We start from the raw sequence: 22,331 nt of genomic DNA, 5'->3' as shown, positions 1-22,331 counted from the left end.
AAATGGAATTTTTCCATTATTGAAAAGTGAATTATGTAGATGAGTGTTCTACATAAGTATTTCCAGCAGATGATTTAATGCTCAAATTGCAGTTGGGTTCGAGGTTTTTTTTAAATTTTTTTTTTCCCTCCATATTTGCAGTGTGAAAGGGGGTTGGGACATCACAAAGGAGACAGTAACCATGGGTATAATGTAGAGTTAAAAAGCCTCTTGATTAACTTAATTGGGAGTTGTTTTTATTCCTTGAGTACTGTAATATACATTGTCTATTTTGACCACATCTTACATTATTTTCACAGTTTTAAACCATTGTAGATTAAAATCAGAAATTTAATTATTTTGTGAATGTAATATTTCCGAATGTTGCTGGTTTTGGGAAACTTAAGGAATTTGCTTTTAAGGGAGTGTGTTGAATTGGGCTTTCTTTATTTACATAAGTAATTTCCACTTGTGATGTCACGGTTTATTCCATATCTTCCCAGTATTTGTCCATTTTTTATATCTTCGGTTCTTGGAAAGTTTTTGAACTAAACTTTCATAAAGTTATTTTTATTCAAAATCTTGCTATTGCAATCCTGAACACAGAATTTGATTGAAATATGGTGGGACATGCTTCAAGATTTTTGTATATCTGTAAACTTTATAGTCTGTAATTGAAAATATTGTATTACATCTGAAGCATTAGGAGTAAACCTAAGGCTCAAGAGATTAGACATTGACTTGGATTCTCAGTGTAAGGATGTTATGTTTGTCTACTTCAAGTTTTCCCATTCCTGTTGCTTTTTACCTGTAAGAGGGATGGAGAAACAGTTTGGCATAATATAATAATTTTAATGAATTTAAGAAATGAGGTTTAGTAATTTGTGATCTTATTTATTTCTTTCATATTGGAAAGTTGCTATCGGGTTTTGTTTTTCGAACACCTTGTGGTTCTTTCGAACACTTAAGTGTTTCTTTGCAGGAACCATGTTGTCAGCATTTCATTTATTGGTATTGGTCATTTATTTAGCACTACCTTTTGAAGATTTTTGCAAGTTACATAGTTTGGTTTTTTGAACACTGTGCTGTGTTTTGTTGCAATGCTATTAACTTCCTGTTTTCAGGTTATCTCGCAGTTGAGATGTATCTAATTGCCTCTCCTATTTCACATTTTCCTCAACAACATGCATTGTTAGTAAGTCATTTGCACCCAGAGTTATGAACTTTCTGAAGAATTGCAAATTTTAGGGTTTTCTATGTCTTACACTAGTCATGAAAAAAATGGTCAAGGGGTAACGACCAAGTATGTGAAAATAAAAACATCAGGGGAAGGTTTGGAAGGGTGTTCTTAATAGTTTGCCTCTTTTCCTGAAAGATACTGTTATTAGACTGTACATCTGCTACAATTGATTGTGGGGTTTGGGTTGCAATGATTCTGATCAGCGTATTGGCCTAGTGTTGGTCTTTTTTTGTTTTGTTTTGTTTTTGAAGTGGCGCCTTGGATTTATTGAATTGGGCACTATTGTTATAAAGAAACACTGGTACATTTTTATTTAGCATTATATTTTTGGTGACGGACTGACTGGATGACCATGTTACATGCTTGCCTACCAATTTGGTAGTCCTGAGTTCAAGTGGCTCTGCCATTGGAATCAGAGGAGTTGTTTCTGGTTATTAGAAATCAATTTCTCGATATACTGTAACATGGTTCGCATCCTGGAATAAGCTGTAAGTCCCGTTGCTAGGTAACCAATTGGTTCCTAGCCGTGTAAAAATATCTAATCCTTCAAGCCAGCCCTACGAGATCTGTGAATCATCTCTGTGGTCTGGTTAAACTACGGTCTCCCCCCCCCCCCCCTTTTTTTTTTTTTTTTTCTTTTTTCCCTCCATAAATGCAAATGTATTTTTTTCCTTGGTGGAGGAAGCCGTTTTTACTTGTTCAACTTGAAAGTTTAACCCAAGGGCTTTATACTACCTGAGGAGTAAATTTATTGATCTTATATAAGGTGTGAATCTGTTTTTTGCTGTTCGTTGATTTTGTGTTGGTTGCAGGCTTCAGTGTTCATGAAACGACAGTTGATGCAACTGAAGGAGACTATGGGTTTATAAAAGCTCCTACATCTCGTGAATGTCGTTCAAAAATTTAGACAAATATTTTTTCTTATTGTGGTATCTTGGATTTTAGGTGGGACGTTCGTTGCTGTAGTGATCATCTCTGCAATTTGTTGATGTATTTTGGATGAGTTAGTCTTTGTAGTGGATGTGGTCGAAATAGATTTGAAATATGCAGTACCCATTGTTATGCAGTACATTGCGGGGTATATTGGAGGGAAATTTTGATATACAGTTTTCTTAACACGTCTATATGCTCTCTTTAACTCGTCCTCGATGTTACACGGTCAGTTTATCCGGGAACGCCAAGGACAGGGTCAGTTAAGGTTTGTTTCCTTGAAAAGCGCTACTGTATTTCCTTCCTAGATCGAGACATGCAGAGTGATTGTTGACAACCGGGGAAATCCAACAGGTGATGGTATTGTGATCTTCAGTGACAAGAAAGGTGCCGCTATGGCCATGGCGAAATGTCAGGAGGAATGCTATTTCCTCACAAGGTAATGTTTCTTAAAATGGTGTTTTTTTTGTTGTATATATGCAGTTTTTACGTTGTAGCGTTGAAGTAAAAAATTTATAATATAGTCTACAGGGTGGGATTTTTTTTTTTTTTGTGGTAAGCTGGTGATCCTGTAGAATGAATGTTTGATTTGCGGATTTCGTGTTTTGTAAATGCTGATATGCCATGCCATTTCTCTCTCTAAGGGAGTATGATTATTACAGTAGATGTAGCAAGGGTTAGTATTCTCATTGAGAATTTTTGAGAACTCCCAGCCATTTTGGGGGCCTTGCTGCAATGCTGGATTTTCCAAGAATAATCACGTTTAAACATTACGTACAAGGAATGCTTCCTGTAAGAAAAGTGCCAAGGTTGTGGTATGGGGCTACAAAAGTTAATGCATTGGTAATTACTGTTTTTTTTCCGGTCTGATAATTTGAGAACTGGAAACCGGTCCTTAGATTACTGTACATCTCTTATAAAAAGTTATGAATATTGTGTAATGATTCTAGGGTTTACTACCTACAGCTTTTTCTCTAAATTAAGTGTTCATTGCCATCATTTGTGTGTAATACAATGAGCAAGTTTTTTAAAAGTACGTATTCCATGTTGTAATAACATGGGCCATGAACCCCCACCCTTCATACAGTATCAGATACTTATGCATGATGGTATTTGGGAAGTTGTTTTGGGTGTCAAGTTGTGGATGGGATTACTTTGATGGTAATTCATTTTTACAAGTCGGACAATTGTTTTGATAAAAATTATTTGTTCTACAGGATCTCTGGTATTATAATATGAGGGAAAAATTTTGGGAGGGGCTTATGTAAGTGCTGTATATTTTTTTAATTGGACTTTACAATCTTTAGTTAAGTCATTGAACCCTGTTATAATAAGTTTTAATGCAAGGATTGTAATCTGGAGAAATTGTAAATTTCATCAGCTTGTGAAAAGATTGGTAATTTTAAAGAAAATCTGACAAGTGTGATTGTTTGTCACACTTCATTTACCATGTGTTTTAAGAATGTGTGCATGTGCAAAGGCTTTAAAATTGTATGCATGAATATATATGTGACTTCATCAAAAAGTACATGGTTCATGTGGTATCAGTGACTTCATATATATACATACATAATGTGTTATGAAGTGGAAATAGAAATGATTAAACCAAATTTTCTGTTGGTACTGTCCTGTATTTGCTGGGAAATGTGGAAAGGAAGACAAGTGGTTCATATATATTTGACAGTGGGGAGTAAGTTTTGAGGGCTGGATTTCAAGATCTTACTATTGTATGGATTATTTCTCATGCCGCTGAGGAGGAATTATATTGGTGTGAGGACCCAAATCTGCAATGTGCTTGAAAGTCCTTAAATGTCCCAAGTTGGACTCTGTTGGTTTCTCTTGTTCTCATAATGTATTTAGATATTACAATGTTTCTGAGATTTAGAGGTTTGTGTTGCATGTTAATTACTAAATGAAGGGTTGTCAAGTTGCAGTAGTGATGAAACTTTGTGTTTTAGTTGTTAATGAATATGTTAGTAGTTTCCAAAAATCATACTGTTTGCTCACATCAAAGCGATGTACTAGAATTTGAAAAATCAGGGTGCTGGATGTAACAAAAGACTACTGAATTGAAAACAGCAAGATATCTTGGAGAAACATTTATTACCTTTACAAAAGGATTATGCTAAAAGCTTTGTCACCGCTGGTAGTGAGGCAGTGTTGGGATAATAATTAAGACATCAGTTTCCAAGAAATAAATCCTGAGTAGAGTAGAGTAACAGGTCTAATTGAGCTTGACCCGCTATTCATCACGAGATCAGCAAGTAGACTGGATATATATGTCACTGGTCATCTCCACATTTTCCTGTAATCAGGATTATACATCAGTCAATGAATATATGGACAATGGTGTTAAGTGGATGTGGAGTCTTGTCATATCCACATAACACAAGAAATAATCATATAAAATATACTTTACCTCCTGAGAGTAAACCTTACAGCTGTAAACAATGTATGACTTTATTTCGAGTTGTTTTATCTTGTTGAAAAATACAGCGCAGATTATGAGTAATGTTAGGATGATGAAAATAATCCTTGTTTTCTGTTTACAATTTATATATATATATCTATATATAATATTGAACAGTACCTGTTTAATCACTTGATCACTTTAGTCATTTTGGATTTGTAAATGTTCAGTGTGAATTCCTTTTATATACTGCAAGATCTTTGAAACTTTGGTATTAAGCAGCAGGTTTGCTGGTCTACAATTTTTAATATCGTTCTCAGCTGTTTAATTGTTATTGATTTTCTTTTAAACTATGGGTTTTTACTAGTATTGGCAGTGTGAATATAGGCAGCAGCTTAATTTTTTTCTTTTATACATAACTAATTTGATTGTATATTAATATTCATTCTCAAGGTAGTATATTGTTCATCAAGATATTTGAAAACTATTCTTATGACTAAACTATTAAAAGTACCAGATAGTGGTTATTTATTGTTGATTTCTTGTCTTGTGCACTTACAAAATTTTTAGTACTGACTGACAAGTAAGCAAGCAGGCAAAGTATTTGAACATAATGTGAGAGTGGTCTCTAAATGCACTATTAATGTACTAGTTTAAATATTCTAAGGAAATCCTAGGTGGTGCTATGTCAAACTTTTTGTAGGCCCTGAGGCATGATTTTTTATCTGAAGTCTTTGTTGCGCCATCTTACAACTTATTTATTTAAACAGATGGTTCTTTGGCCAACTGTGACATCACTAAAAATAGTGTTATATTTTGTAAACTTAGACTGTTCAGTCTTGCAGCATTGATGTTAATGAAGCTCTTGAAAGAGTTTAGTATTGTGCTAAAACACCTTTTTGCAAAATCCAGCTGGACTGCCCATGGATGTCCTTCTTCCTGGAAGTTTGGCAGAAGTCATTGCTTATTTTTTACAGAATCAAAATCCTTGGGAAATGGGGATGGTGGGATCCTGTGAGCCTGCCATGACTAGTGTCTTGAGTCCTTACCTGTGAGAATTGCTGGGATGTTACAGGTACAAACAGAATTTCAGCTTCTGTCCAGTACTTGCCTGTCTGGCCCATCCTTAATGCTAGTAAGCTAGTAACCCTGTTACATGTGATAAGCTAAGAGTCACCCTGGTTGCAGTGGAATGGTTGTCAGTCACCTGGACTTGAGCATTACACTGTGATTATATAATGTGTTTTTGGCCTGGCTGGTGGGTAAAGACAGTATGGTCTTTTTGAAGTCACTGGTTTGTTCAGGTAAGGTTTTTTCCATTTTCAGTTGAACTTTGGTCTGTTGCAGACATGGTATGGCTGGATTCTTAATCTTTGCAAGTTAGATAAGGCATTTCCGTAACATCTGTCTGCTTACATGTAGATGCAGTGTGTCTGAGGTTTCCTTGTAATTTGCACTGTTAACTTATGTTGAGATCTTAGTACAGAGTGAAGTCCAGCCTTTGGTTGCTCTAGTCCCCAAACTTGCCCTTGGAAACTGTATTCTGATGCTCTTTTGACTATATCCTTGGGTGCTGTTTAATACTCTGTATTAATTTGTCTAGGTCAAAGAATTCCTCAACCTCAAGACTGAGAATTGGTTTCTTCTGAAGTCTCGCCAACTATCTGCTAACCTTACTTTGCTATTTAGCCAGGTAGTGGAGGATGATCTTGCAGGGTAGACAAGCAACAGGAAACTCCATGCTGGAGTTCTTCCGAACTTCCCCCCACCACAGGAGCTCATGTATTTGGGTGCACTGTTTACAATGGAAAGACTTTGTCACTGCATTTGTGGACTGAATGTGTGTGTGCACATCTTGAAAACATAAGCAGTTTTTCTGGCTTTGCAGGTATTCTGAGCCAGCTTGATGGTTCACTTGCTTGTGGTGGTAGTGTTACCACCACCATCCTGATGTAATATATCCACAAGAGGTGTGGGGGGCAGCCATGGTTAAGCCAGGTATATTTATGGCAAACAGAATGTCATGTTAATAGTATTATTCTACTGGGACAGATTGAGGGGATGGAGTGGTCCTTGTATATATCTTTGTGTGAAGGCTTAAAGTAATAGGAACACTGGTGATGGACCTGCTCCCAAATTAAGATGGCCTGGGTTTGTAGTTAAGCTTGTCATGTACTAAATCTAATATTTCCTTTGGGTTAAAAATGGTTGGTCAAAGAACAGCAAACAGTTATTTGGTACATGTAATGTTAAAGAGAGGTGGATGCTGCTACTTGTTTACCACAGTATTAAAGATTTTTGTATAAGTACATTACGATTTTGCTGTATTTCTTTAATACATTTAATTGGCTTGTGGAAATTGTTATTTATGCTATTGACTGAAGGGCTGTCAATCATCATAACAGCACAAGGAATCTTATTTAGTTTAACACTTCAATGCAGTTTGTTTAAACTAGTAGTAACTAAGATCAGTGAATTTGTATAAAAAAAATTTGTACTTCTGACTTTCTGAACATTTATTTTGCTTCACTGTGGACATTTTAAAGGCGGTTTAACTTTGTCACTATATTGACATTTAACTTTGTCACTATATTGACATTGTTCATATGCGGAACAATCCTTCGGTCTTAACAATAGGGTAATCTTCTAGTGCCAGCTGGAAACCAGTAAATGAACAAAGATTGTAACACAAGCAATCTGTGGCATCTGGTAACTTGTGCACATATGAGGTGGAAGCTAGTCTCAGAACGGGGCTTGGAACCTCGTGATGCGTCTTTTTCTTTAACCACTTGGAAGCAACATTTGTAGACTGCCTTCCAGGGTTTCCGTGTTCTCCTTTTGGGACTTAATTTAACTGCCTCGGAGCAACGTTTATTGACTGCCTCATGGCTTTTCCTCTGCTTTGTCGTTGGCTTAGTTGTGTAATGCTGGTCCGTCTCCCAAGGGGATAGTCCCCGCCAGGGAGAGAGGGGCCAGCAACGTTTTGTTCTTTAGCATTGTACAGTTGTTATTTTGAAAACTTGTATTATGAAATTGTTTTGTTTATCTTTGATTTTAACTAGTTACACATTGTCTGGGAACGTGGTAATGTTTTAGTCTTTCGGAATATGTGTTTGAATGGTAAGACATTATGGGTTCGTGTTGCAGACAAGGTTTTTATGCTAGGATTCCGCTTTCTAGCATAGGAGTATTCCTACTTTTCTTCAACACAAACAGGCTGAGTTGTTAGATACTCACTTATCTATTCTCTCATGGGCTCGGACCCCCTTCTTTAGAACTCTTATCTTCTAGGAAGGGTGGTCAGGTGGGCTGAAACCCCAGCCGTTTTAGGGTACTTCTATCTCCCTCCAAGTATAAGTATACTATTTTTTAGACTGAAGGTTTGTTCTGCGTATGAACAAATGACAAATTTTTAATCAATTTGTGTTTTTCATAGCTAACAAACCTGAGGTCTTGACATTAATTGCCCACCTCTAGCTGCCCCTCTCATATCCTGGGTTAGAAGAAAGACAACATGTCACGAGTTTCCAAGCCCCCGGTCAGTGACCAGCTTCCAACATGTATACGCATGAGGTGCTAATGCCACAGATTCCTTGCTTTGCAATCTTTGAATCTCTCTTTAACTGGTTTCCAGCTGACACTAGAGGATTATCGTGGTGTTAAGACCTCAGGTTTGTTAGCTATGAAAAATACAAATTGATTAAAAAGTTTTTTAAATTGTATATTCTACCGGTCAACTGAATGTACAGTAAACTTCTGCATTAATAGAAACTTCCATACTGGAAGCCTGTTGTAATGGAAGTAGATTGCATTATCCTTTGGATTTACTAATAACGGCTAGTTGTTAGTAACTCTAGAACAAGGTGGGTTTTACAAAAATGAAAGTACATTCCTCTTTTGCATTATCCAAGTTTTCCTCTTAATTATCAGTGAGTGTGTTTCATTAATTTAAGGAAATCATCAAATTTCTTGCCCTGTGGACCCCTTTTTCATATTTTAGTTCACAAACTGTAAAAGTGAGTGATTCCCATTATTTGTTTGTGTTGTTTTCTGCCTACTCCAGCATATGTAGGTGCTCTGAGGGTTTTGTCTCTTTAAAACACTGTATAAGGGTAGTTGCTTTACTTATAACTAATGTTGTATTTAATGGTTTAGCAGTCACTTATTTTTGATATCATGAAAGTCAATCCTGGTGATGTTTTGAAGGTAGTACTCACTTTAGTACTTGCAGTACTTTACTGATTTTGACTCTGTCGATTACAGTGGTACCTTGACACACGAAAGACTCAACTTACGAAAAACTCGAGATACGAAAGCAAATACGAAGTTTTTTTTTTTTTTTTTTTTTTTTTTTTTTTTTTGTGCTCTACATACGAAAATTGTTCAAGATGAAAGGTTGTTGCTGTAAAGTCCCGAGATTCGCCTGGACCACCGATAACAATTTTAAAACTCGCATGCCACCAACTTAGTAGACTTGCCACCATCCTCCCACTCTCCCATTGGTTCCTGATGCTAGTCACTGCCATAAGATCCTGCTCTCCTATTGGTCAGCATCTCGCCCATGATCCCATCATGCATCGTACGTAGCGGCATGCTTTTTCGGCCACTTGGTGGCATCATCGGTATTGTAAGCATGCGGAATTCATTCGTTATATACTATTCTGTTTATTAGCATAAATTCGTTAGTGATTTCATTGTAGTACTACTTTATCGTGTTGTGTGAGAACTTTACTTCATACGTATATGTATACTACATAACTTAATTACGTACAGTATATACGTAGTCATGGGTCCCAAGAAAGTTGAAGAGGATGCTTTCTTTGGAGACAAAAATGGAGATAATAAAAAAGTATGAACCTGTCAAGCGATTGAGTTTAATTGCCAAGGAATACGGCTGAAATCCGTCGACAATGGGCACCATCCCTAAGCAGAAGGATGCCATAAAAGCGCAGCTACACCTTCCAAGGGCGTGAGTATTTTGTCTAGCAAGAGGAGCCACTTGCATAATGAGATGTAGAGGCTGCTTCATGTCTGGGTAAAAGAGAAAGAAATCGCTGGCGATACGATAACAGAGACGGCAATCTGCCACAAGGCCAGTACTATTTTCGGCAATTTGATTGCCCAGACCAAAGATGATGGAGGAGAAGGAACATCGACACCAACCCCAGAGTTCAAGGCTTCTCATGGGTGGTTCGAAAAATTCCGTAAACGGACTGGCATCCATTCGGAGGTGCGGCATGGGGAGGCGGCCAGCTCGGACACGAAAGCGGCTGAAACCTTTATTAAGATGTTCGACGAGATGACAATCAAGGAAGGCTACATTTCTCAGCAAGTCTTCAAATGTGATGAGACTGGCCTTTTTTGGAAAAAAATGCCTCTTCGGACGTACATCACGCAGGAAGAGAAGAAGCTACCCGGGCATAAGCCTATGAAAGACAGGGTTACGCTCGCACTTTGTTCAAACGCCATTGGGGATTGCAAGGTGAAGCCCCGACTTGGTCTATCATTCAGAGACTCCTCGAGCCTTCAAGGCCCACAAAGTGCTAAAGGAGAAGCTTCTGGTGATGTGGAGGGCTAATGCGAAAGCCTGGGTAACAAGACTTTCGTTCACGGAGTGGGTAAATCTGTTTTGACCCGACAGTGAAGAAATTCTTGGGAGAGAAGCGCCTCCCTCGGAAATGTCTGCTGTTGTTGGACAGTGCCCCTGCTCACCCTCTTGGCCTCGAGGAAGATATCCTAGCGGAGTATTTGTTTATCAAGGTTCTTTATCCTCCGCCTAACACCACCCCTCTCTTCCAGCCCATGGACCAGCAAGTGATATCGAACTTCAAGAAGCTGTATACGAAACATCTTTTCAGAAGATGCTTCGTCATCACCGATACCACAAACCTCACCTTGCGTGAATTTTGGAAGGAGCATTTCGATGTGATATGCATCCGACTTATCGATCAAGCTTGGCAGGAGGTTTTGAGGCGAACCTTGAATTCTTCATGGAGGAAACTCTGGGCTGATGCCGTATCCGCCTGAGACTTCGAGGGATTCGACGTGGGCGAAGTTGGTGCTGTAGATTCAAGAACAGTTGATGATCCTGAAACTGTTTTGCAACCAGATATTGACAAGATCTGTGCACTCGGCAAGTCCATGGGCTGGTCGTCAACAAGGACAACATCAATGACCTTCTCGAGGAGCACCAAGAGGATGTTACGACGGATGACCTGAAGGAGCTGGAGGCCATGCAACATAACGTCGTTCAAGAAGAGTTCTCTAGCAGCGGCGAGGAGGACGACCCTATGACAATGGCAGAAATTAAGGATACTCTAGCTGCTTTTCATAAGGTGCAATCATTTATAGAAAAGAGATACCCCGGAAAAGGCTTACACAGGTTGTATGCTTGTGCAGTTCGATGATGTTTGCCCATGTCGTTTCAGGAGCATTTTGAAAATCAGGCAGAAGTAATCTTCCTTGGATAGTTATTTTTTAAAAGAGGCTTTTAGTAGGAGTAAGCAAAAAGGAAGATCCAATTGATACTACAAATAAACAGAAAGTTGAAAGTGGTGAAGAAATTGAAATTTTGTCTAGTATAAAAAAGTAAAAAAATGTAAAAGTAAAAAAAAAAAATTAATTTAAGTGTTACAGTTTTGTTAATGTTTCGTAAAGTTTAGTTTATGTTTCCTGATATTTTTTAATGTGTTTCATAAAGTTAAGTGTACGTACTATAAGAAGTTTTCTGCCGTTTGTCCTCCTCTGTCACCACTTTTGGAGATAGCCTCACTTGAAAGGTAAGGTTCCACATTTTACTACAACGTACGTATGTACGTACAGTATTTCTTGTATACCATATTAATACAGTATTTACAGGTACATACATATTAGTACTAGTACGTATTAAGTTAGGTATTGAATGGTCCAAATTGTTGTAGTATTTCCTTGTTTATTGGTCAGTTTAGCTTTATTAAAAATTTACTTGGGTGTTTTTGTAGGGCTTGGAACGGATTAGCCATTTTACATGTAAAATGTGGTTCAAGATACGAAAAGCTCATGATACGAAAGCTGCCTCGGAATGGATTAATTTCGCATCTCGAGGTACCACTGTATATTATACCATGGATGTTTAATATTAAAATGCACTCCAATCGTCACCATTTTCTCTTATGATCAAACATTGTCTTAATTTTTTATCATTTCTATCTGTTTACTATCTACAAGGTCTTTGAATCCTTAGAATTTTTAGTATGATGCATTGCATGGTTCAAATCTCATGGAATCAGGAAATTCTTTGTAGCTAGAATTAGTCCTTAGTTTTATGATTTGCGCTGGTTTTTGGCAGCAGAAATCTTGTCTGTATAGCCAGTAATTTCTGTCTGCCCTTGACAGTAAGAATAGACTGACATTTTGTATAGTATATTTCCATAGTATATTTTTTATGAAGAATCTCTTATCTGGTTAGCTGTTTCACTATGGTGCTTGCAATGTGCAGCAAGTGGCTTATGAAAAATAAGTGAAATTTGGTCCCCAAATGTGATGGTTTTTAAAGATACTTTGCAAGTACTGTATATTGCAAGGGGGTAGCTGTGCGAGATCTGCTTTTGAGACTGACTCGTTACAGGTCATAGCCTTCCGGGCCTAAGGTACAAAGCTACACTTGCAGTATTCATAATTTCTAGGTTTTTTGTAAATCCGCTGTTAGCCATTTGAATTATCACATTCTTGACACTAGAACTTTAGACCTTATTAGTAATTTGTCAGCATTTCATACCTCTTCAACCTTTTTGAACGAGCTATGTTCAGGACGGCCATTTTTATCTTGAATTGTTTGCAATTTAGTTTTTAATGGCCTGTGAAACTAAAAAATATACAGCATAAAAAAAACATAACTTGCTCATATAATCGTGTATCATTCGATCTTGTGTGTCCTACAATCCTTAAAATTTTGCTTTTTCTGTAGGTTACTAGGCTAGGCTTTCTGTGCCTGTCTCACCTTCCTTGCAAAATTGAAAATATATTTATACAACCCTCTGCACAGCCTCTTAACAAGAAACTAGTAAAAATATGCAAATTTTAGCAGGCTACATGTGCTGTTTCTGATAATTTATTTTTCTGTAAAATGTCTGCAAAATGCAATCATCTGATGATTTTAAGAATAAAAATGTAAAAGTTATCAGAATGTAAGTGGCACATGACCCCTATGTAAATGTTATCAGAATGTAAGTGGCACATGACCCTTATGTTCATAAATTGTAGTATGAAAATATAACAGCACATGAAATTTAGTTGCATATAGATAATAAAGCAAGTCTTGTTAAAATTAAAAGCAATATCTGTCATGTAACTAAACTCTCTCTCTCTCTCTCTCTCTCTCTCTCTCTCTCTCTCTCTCTCTCTCTCTCTCTCTCTCTCTCTCTCTCTCTCTCTCTCAATGGTAAAGTTGTGGGCCGAGAGATACTCCATTGATGCAGACTTGCACTGTATGTGTATTTCATTTCTCTCTCTCTCTCTCTCTCTCTCTCTCTCTCTCTCTCTCTCTCTCTCTCTCTCTCTCTCTCTCTCTCTCTGATAACCAACGTTTAATATTTTTAATTAATCGAAATATAGAAGTAAACAGTGCTATGTAATTGAAACTCATGATGTACATGGGGGAAAAAACTGCATATTATCAGAATAATGGTGTATTCATAATTGACATTCCAAGAGTATTAAAACCTCTATGGTGAATGTGCTATTTTTCACTTATTGTTAGGTGGGTGTATACAGCTTCGGAAAATTAGAAATCTGATTTTGAGTACTATTTACTTTGTAATTGCATTAGTGTTCTCAATTGCTATCTTGATGTTTTCAGTTTTTCCTAATTGTACATTGTGAAGTAATGATCATAATTGGTTGATTATTTGACATGTTGACTGGTAGATTATTTCTCTTGCTATATTGGTGTATTTTTACCACATCAGCCTACTGTAAGAAAGTTATTGGCTTCATACAAAACCAGTGGGAATATTCATGAATAATGACATGAGGAATTTTTATTTATTTTTTTTTTTTGTATGCATTCCATTTAACTTTATCTTCAAAATATCTTTACTTTCTTACATTCTTCTGTGCATCATAAGAACTCTCCACATTGCATATCTTAGCTTGAAAATTCCAGCAATCTATCACTGGGTTGTAAACATGGGTGGTTAATTTTCTCTATGAATTGAATTACTGTCAGAAAGAATAAGGTATGACGGGTTTTTGTTGACTGTCAAAACGGCAACATTATGTTAACAAACGCCTTTTGAGTGACCCACCCTACTAGACTTGTGCGCTGTAGGCCTTATTAAAGGATGCATAAAGCGTTTCTCTGGCCTGTAGCTGTACCCTCTTTTTAGCCTTTTACTTGAGCTGTGTCCTTCCTTCCAATGTGCCGTCTAACCACTACAACTTTTCCCACACTCAAGTGCTGAATGTCTGGAAGTGTCCCTATTATTTTTGTCTATATTAGGTGGCAGAGTGCATTGTTTAATTTATGAACTTCCAGTGTCAGATGCTGCTCCGGCAATATTCATAACATCAAAGCATGGGAAAAAATGAATTTTTGAATGTTGCTTGAATTTAATTTTTTTCTTCAACTAACTAGCATCCAGAGTAATTCTTGATAATAGTGCATGATTTTAAAGAGTTGCATTGAAAGTAACATACATAATCTATTCCTCCCATGTTAACAGTGACATGTAAATATCAACAATAATATGCACTACGTACTCCCCCTTTCGCTTATGACTTATCAACAAGTTACATTTGTGGGCAATGACTGATTCGAGTGGTAAGTGTAAACATGCTTATACCTTTATGTTCAAAGATTAATTTCTCTGACAATTTTCAAGGTATACCACTCAATTTTTTTTCAATTTGCAGCTAAGTAAATGGCATATATAATAGTATTAAAAAAAAAAAAACTAAATTACCTGCTTATTACAAAGCAAAGAGCTGTAATTGTAAAAGAAATTTCTTTTATGCAGTTACAGCATTTTGAAAAAATGACTTTACAAAATAGCGTCACATTGTTCGTATTAAGTGCCATTCACCCACACGATACGATACTAAGAAATTTGTATACCATTATTTGTTCAAAGATGCATAGCTCTGATGGTTTCAAGGTAGATTGCTCAATTGTTTCAATTTGCATAATTTTGCAGCTGAATGCTCTATACAATGGCATAAAAATCTCCCCAAAAATAATGTGGGGGAAATAATGAGCAGAAATGCGGGACAGCAAAAGTTTTGCACAAAATATTTGTGATAGTCATTGTTGTAAATCTAATATACCCAGATAAATTACGTAATTTTTGCTATGCAAGATGGTAATGTTAGACTTGCTAGAACTTTGAAGCAGAGCGGATGTGTCTTAAACTCCTCCATTTACCCTGAAGAATATGGAAAAAAATTAACAAAATTTTGTGGATAATAAGTAGTGTCCAGTCCGTTTCTCCTCTCTCTCTCTCTCTCTCTCTCTCTCTCTCTCTTCTCTCTCTCTCTCTCTCTCTCTCTCTCTCTCTCACATTTAGCATACATCATCGGTAAGTGAACAATTCAAGATGCAAACAGCTGTCAGGAATGTAACTCGTATGTAGGGTGGTGACTGCAGTTTCAAGTCTTTCCTGGGCTTGCAAAATTACCTATCCAGAGTCAGCCATGCTCATTGTTGACATTATGTACACCCATAATCAATGGCTATGCAAAGGAAACTAACCTTCCTGCTTATATCTTCCTTGGACACCTTTGGAGAACTTTCCTTTTTTTTTGACTAGATAAAAATGAATGAGGTTCCAGCAACAGCCTTAAAAAGGAACATTCTAAAAAAAAAAAAAAAAAGAAGTCTACTGGCTGGCCCCCTTACTCTTGTTCACACACCCTTTTCCCCATGTAACTTGCACTGGGTTTCAATCTTGCTGCTAACTACTTTGATACCGATTTTAGAAAAAATTCTACTGTGCCTTATACTGTATTCAATATAGTGCTTGTACTAGTTAACATTTATTCCTCTTACCCATCTGCTTACATTGCTTTTTGCCAAATTCAAGTTGCGATTTTACTCATTAGCCTTTCTCTGCATTTACTTCCCCATAGAACTTGGCACTCAAGGCCATGTTCACATTTCCTCTGGATTTAAAGATTTTGTCCTCGTGATTTCAATTCGTGTGTATCCTTCCTACCTCATCCCTCCTTTACGCCTGCACGTCAGTTTGAATTGTCACCACAGTTTTACATTCGTCTCACTTCTTTACTACTTATATTTCCTCCTCATACCCTTTTGTAGTACATAAAGGTCTTGCTGACCTGCCATATGTTCACATACCAAGGGTGGGTGAGGGAGATGAAGGGGACAAATTACTTGTGATTGTTTTGCTGAAAATTATATTTTATTTCTTGATATGGATGTGTGGTTTTCTTTCTTTTACTAACTCATCTGATTTACCCATATTTTCTCTATATTGTTATATATATTGGGTTAACTTAAAGGGTCTAGTGGATTGTTATACTCTGCCAAGATTTTTGTCACATGCATTGTGAAACCCATAAAAATACAAAGTAAAATCCTATGTTTGTTGTGCCATAATCTTGTTGTTGATTGGCTACAAAGTAGGCTGTTAATTTGTGTGAACTGAGTTGAAATTATTACTTTTTATTGAGTAGGGAAATCAGTGAACAAATTTAGTGTGATTGTTTTCCTCATTCAGGTGCAGAAAGAATGTTGATGGTAAGTGTTTGTTATGGTAAACTGTTATTCTGGTATTTGTGTAAGCAGTTGTTTCTGTTCACACTGCTGAAAGTATAAAATTTTGATCTGTACAGACCACAACCAACAAGTTAATGAGGTACATACAATGCATTTTGGCCTTTTGACAAAACTAACTCCCTGTACATGTGATGAAGTGTCCATGTACATGTGATGATGTGAGATATAGTATGAATAGTAATGCTTAGAATTCCGGTGGTTATATTGTATAAATAGGAAATACCATAGAAACCAATGTCTTCTTTTGATGTACCCAATTCTTACTGGACAAAGGCCTTGTTACATGTTGCTACCTGAATCCCAGCTATATGAGAATGTTGTTAACTTCAAGAGTTATAACCTCTCCTTGTATTCAGTATTGTCACCAAGAAATTATTTAGTTCTGGTGTGGCAGTTTAGAAGTATGAATGTGGAGTATCCAAGGTGAAGTGGCTTTTTTTTTTTTTTTTTTTTTTTTTTTTTTTTTTTTTTTTTTTTTTTTTTTTTTTTTTTTTTTTTTTTTTTTTTTTTTTTTTTTTTTTGTTAAACTAGTGTTTTAAGGTTTATTTGGCTGGTCTGGTCAGATATAAGTGGTTAAGTTATGGCAGTCATGTACATGTACAGGTGTACTGGTTTGGTCTGGTTTATAAACTTGAACAAGATAGGGTGGTGAGAGTGATGTTAACTGTTTAACAAGATACGGTGGTAAGAGTGAAGTTAACAGTTTTGGTGGAAACATGGCAGGAGTGGGGAATGTAAGTGACCTGTTGGGAAAAAAAATAAGAATTTTTCTCGTAAGAAAGAATGTACAGTATGAGAAGCTTAGTTGTTAGTGCTTGATTGGTAGAGAGTAATTATCATGTATGAAAAGAAATTTACAAAAAATATCCACAGAAGGTAAACAGAAATTTTTTTTAGAACTGATTATACCATGTGATTCAACGAATAGGGTGCTTAGTGTATGATGTCATAATCTCAGGGGAAAAATGTCTATTGGGATTTTTCATATCCATCAAGGTGAGTGATGCCAGACCATGCTTGAGTAAATTCTTGACTCTATATTATGTGCTTTTATAAAAGTTTGTGCTTATTGGAACTTCATTGTTGCAGTTCATTACGTCCAGTTGTAGTTGAACCACTGGATGGTCAGGATGAGGAGGAAGGCCAGACAGAAGCTTCTATTGCAAAAAGTCCCTTATATAATAGAGAGAGGAAAGAGGGACCAAGGTCAGTATAAGAAATTGTTTTCTGAGCTGTTCAGTTGAACACATAAATGGTTGCCATATAATCAAAGTAAAATAACCACTATATCTAATCAAGTATTGCTTGTAGAAACTTGGTCTGTAGTTTGTTGAAAGTTTACAGTGGTTACCTAATGTACATGTGGTAGGTCTAGAGTGTTTTTGTATTAAGTAAAGCAAGTGTAATCCTTTGTTCAAGTTTGAGTTATGTTAGGATTAATGTATTTAAGAGGGTTGCCCATGGTGGGTGTCTAAAAATTATCTACTTTGAAAGTTAATAGGATTTCAAGTTCGAAAATTTGTCATCCCCCTAGTTAACTTGGGATAGAAAAACAGGAAAATTGAAAAAATTCCAGCTGATTGGTTTTTTGTATTTCGGCGTTAAAAAGATACAGCAGTTTTTTTTTTTTTTTTTTTTTTTGTTTTTTTTTTTTTTTTTTTAATGTAAAGATGCATTTTCGTATTCATGCATTATAAAGTTTGGTGATAATTTGGTTTTGTGGGTAAAGTAATAACTTTTTGGCTTGCTTTAGGACATGTCCATCAAAGAAGAGTAAAATCAAGATCTTAAAAATGTAGGATATTCTAGGGTAATGGTCAAGTATTTTTGTAATTAAAGAAAATGTATGGTATTAACGATTATGCTCTGGATAGTAATGGAAGGGTTAGTGAATTGATCTTTACTGTATGCTTGTTTATCTTTCCAAAGATTTGCTGAAAGAAATTCCTTTGAGTGGGAGTATGGCCTTCGATGGAAGAGGCTGTATGAAATGTATCGGGAAAAGAAGTCATTGCTGGAATCTGATCTTCAGGCTGAAATTGAGCACTTGGAAATGCGTATGAATCTAGTACGTCATGAGCATGAAACAGAAAAGTTGAGAAGAGGTAAGCCTTGATCAGTGATGTTTTTTCCCCATTTGGCTAATGAGCAATTTTTTGTATAGAAAATTATTGTTGACAATTCCATGCCCTTTGTTACAATAAAAATACTTTGTCTTAATATGACTAGGATAGGCTATATGTCTTGGGAGAGGCATGTCCTATGAAAACACGAGATAACAATTGAATGAAGTTCTCATGTATAATCAGTTTAGGTTAGATAAGAACATGTATATACTAGTTGCTGGCTTTTTTTTATATAGAAAACTTTAACACTGAGAATTTCAAATAACTGTACGTAGTTTTATCTTTTTTTCTATGGTAGAAATGGGGATAAAAGTTTTTCATTTTTGTCCAGTCTGCCTTATGCCTGGGTTGTTTATTAGTTAGGAAGAGTAGGTTTTCCTCAGTGTATTTTTATATGCTAAAACTAAGGAATTTAATCTTCTCATAGGTAAACATTAAATTACTTGAGTGTGATTTAGGATTCAACCATTGGTGATATACCCTGCAGAAGGCACTTCTTTGTGTTCCATATGTGGTTCCTTGTAGATGGATTTTAAGATATTTTTTGTAGTCTCCTTCCCTTTTCAAGGTTAATTGTGGAATGGAAATGGTTTTGCATTTCCCAAAGATTAAGTGTGGGAATCTCTTAATTATTCTGTATGTTTTAGATGCTTAAATGATCAGCCATACACATTTAATTGCTGCAAAAGGCTTGCAGTAGGTAAGAGGAAGTAGTTTGTTTTAATAAATGTTTCTAGTTTTCCTCAGATGCTTAATGTATAGCTCTGTACATTAGGTTTTAAGTTACCACCTGAGGAAGTAATTTCATTGATTTTCTCCCTCCTCCAGAGTTGCTTGCTCGTGAAGCTGAGGGTATGCAGATGATGCAGCGTGCTGGTTATGCCCTTGGTTATGGTGGCAGGGTATGTATTCTCAAGGTGGTTACATTTGTGACAAAATATATAGGTAGTCATTGACTTCAACATTGTTACTCAAGTACTCTTCAAATTTGGTTTCAAACCTAGTGTTTTTTTCATAGGTTACAGTTTTACATTTCAGCCTTTGACTTCAATAGTGTTTCATCCAAACAACTTTAGTTTTGACTTTTAAGAGTAGTTTAAGGGCCATGGCTTTTTTTGGTTGTCATTACTATTTGCCTTCTAGAAAGAGTTATCCAGTATGGTCAAGTTGCAGTGTATATGTTTTGACATTCCAGTGACTTGCATATGAACTAATATTGTGGTTTAGGTGTGGTCACATGTCAGTATTAAATCCTTTCAGGATTATGATTATGGAGACAGCAGATATGGTCATGAGTACGGAGGTCCCGACGGTGATCGTTATCAACAACAGCAGCAGCAGCAGCAGCAACAACAACAACCCAGTCTAACAGAACGGTACCAGCAGTTAACCCAACAAGATGCCCGACTTCAGATACAAACTAAAGATCAGCAGCAGGCAATTAAGAGAGGTGATGGCAAAGAAGAACCAGATACAAAGCGCCAGCGATATTAATCTCGTGTAAAATTTACTCTCACAGTACCAAGAGGCATTATGGCAAATGTCATGAGCCTTAAATACAAATTTAGGTTTAGTCTTGTAGAACAGATTTTATTTTACCATTATTTGGTGTTTAGTATTATCATTGTTTGTAAGATAATAGGACTGGAAAGGAGAACTTTCTATTGGTTTTTGATTTAACCTATAATCTGAAGATTATAACTGGTTGTTAATGCGGTAAGACTTTGTATTTGTAGCTTCAATTATTGTCTTGTAGTGAAAAGTGTATATTGGAATAATTAATGGTCTATTATAATTGACCTTGAATGTGTAAGGTGGTTTTGAAGTTTTTTTTTTTTTGTTTTTTTTTTTATTTGTTTTTCACCGTTTTTAAAATTCTCTTGGTAAGTAATACAATTACATGAACAAGCAGTACACCCAATTTCTGTTTTACCTAATGCTTGATGTCACAACCCATAAGAATTTAATAAATATGTCCTTTTTTATTTTGTTTCATTATCCATTGGTGAATGATTGAATTCCGTTTGGTCAAAATCCATATAATTTAAGAGGACTATACTCACTTCAGATAACAGGTTATGGAAAGGCGGAGACTCATTTAGTGAAGTGTCAGGCACTTTGTATACCAGCATATTTGTGAAAGCTATGAAGAGAGCAAGTAAATTTTTAGAGCAAACCTTTTGTTTCTGTCCCTGTGCAATTCCAGTCTTAATGCCTGGCATGGTTCAAGTATCTAGTAATGATGATGATGATAATGGTAAAAGTATTTGTATGTCAGGCAGTTTCAACTGTTATTGGTGTATTAGGCAATTTTAACTTTGCTCTTGGTGTTAAAGATGCACTTTTAAATGGCATGGTGTGCAGATAAATTTCCTGCATGAGACTGTTGTCTTATAATTACGCCGGCGACACCCTAATTTATTTGCGCCTCATCAACTATACTAAGTAGCTCTTGCCGTTTTTTGGCTGTTTTATGAGTGAGCCACAACCCACTTTTTGTATAAAGATTAGCACTGCTACATGGTCAGTGACAGATCCTTACCTTGTTACTGCCTACACTGGCTTTGAGGGTGGCAGCTAAGATGCAATGTGCTTGGATGATTAGATTTCAAGGGCCTGGAACCCACGGTATGGCAATAACCTGCCACCTCGGTGACCCCGATTCGAATCTCAGTCATACCATTGAGGGGTCAGATGTGTATTTCTGGTGATAAAAGTTCACTCTCGACGTGGGATGGAAGTCGCGTAAAGCCGTGGTCCCGTTGCTGAATAAACACTGGTTCCATGCAACATAAAGACTCGATACAAACTTAACAAATATCAGAAATCTTACTCATGGTAATGAGGTGGGTTGGTCCTAGTTTGACAGCTCCCCGACACCTGAGGAACTGAAGTACTAATATGGCCAAATAAGGGGAAAATATTAAAACCTGCCCCTCCCCACCCTTTTTTGTGTGTGTGTGTTTGGTCTATGCCTTTCTACCAGATGTTCTTCAAAGTACTGACTTTGGTTAACATTGAAATTCAAGAATATTTCTTCAGTTTTAGAAATAGGTTCATTTTTTGTGGTAACGATAACATGCGTATTACTTATGTTATACTTTGATTTAAAAAAAAAATTATTTGTAAGTATGTACAGTTCAATGAAAAGGATAGTCACAAAACATGGACTTCCAGAAATTTTGGGTGTCCCCCCCTCAGTACGGGCCTGTATATTCTTGATATTTACTGTGACGGGGAGATGTACCACCCCTTGAGATAGCACGTCTGTGGTGGTATTTCTCGTCAGTGTGTTCCTTATAGTCATTTATGGCATTTTATAGTAGTGTGAATCTTTTTCTGCTAATTCCGTTTAGTGTGGAACAAATAGATGCCTGCTGTAGGGTTGTCAGTGCAGTTATTACCATTCATTGAATTAAACCGTTACCACCCCCTCATTATGGGACCACCTTGACGTGGTGAGGGGCCTCTCGAACCTCGGGAGTCTCTTCCCAGGTTCGAACCAGAGTCCCATATGACATTATATATTTTCGAATGAACTTCTGTGGACTTTTCCATTTTTGCCAAAATTTTTGAAAGCAAATGAATGAGAAAACATATGGCTTAACGTGGAGTTAAATCCGAAGCTAAATTGTGAGAACTGTGGTAGATCCATCATCTACCCGACAATGTTCCGGACCTGTTTTTCAGGCGGAACTTTTCTGTGGAGCTGGACCACGGATTTCAAGGGGGCCCTGGTGCTAGGAATAGAACTCTCGGCATTCTATCCAGTTTGCCCATAATGTGATTAGGATGGGGATAATTGTATTATCGTAATACTCTTAGTCCTAGCAAGCGGGTTCTGCTCACACTTGGGCCATACTAATGTTATGC

At 36.6% G+C, this 22,331-nt stretch overlaps 1 protein-coding gene across 1 annotated transcript; it reads left to right on the top strand.

Annotated features, from left to right (window-relative positions):
* Positions 1-2,427: 2,427 nt before the first annotated feature.
* LOC135198087 (hrp65 protein-like) lies at positions 2,428-20,441 on the top strand. Its single transcript, XM_064225515.1, has 5 exons — positions 2,428-2,588; positions 17,422-17,538; positions 18,262-18,437; positions 19,287-19,360; positions 19,719-20,441. Exons 1-5 carry the CDS (start codon positions 2,545-2,547, stop codon positions 19,950-19,952), a joined length of 645 nt encoding a protein of 214 aa, XP_064081585.1. The 5' UTR covers positions 2,428-2,544; the 3' UTR covers positions 19,953-20,441.
* Positions 20,442-22,331: the final 1,890 nt, after the last annotated feature.

Source organism: Macrobrachium nipponense, chromosome 21 (genome assembly GCF_015104395.2).
Source record: "Macrobrachium nipponense isolate FS-2020 chromosome 21, ASM1510439v2, whole genome shotgun sequence".
NCBI classification, from domain to species: Eukaryota; Metazoa; Arthropoda; class Malacostraca; order Decapoda; family Palaemonidae; genus Macrobrachium; species Macrobrachium nipponense.
Note: the sequence above shows the minus strand (reverse complement) of the source record. Positions and strands in the feature narration are given on the sequence as shown.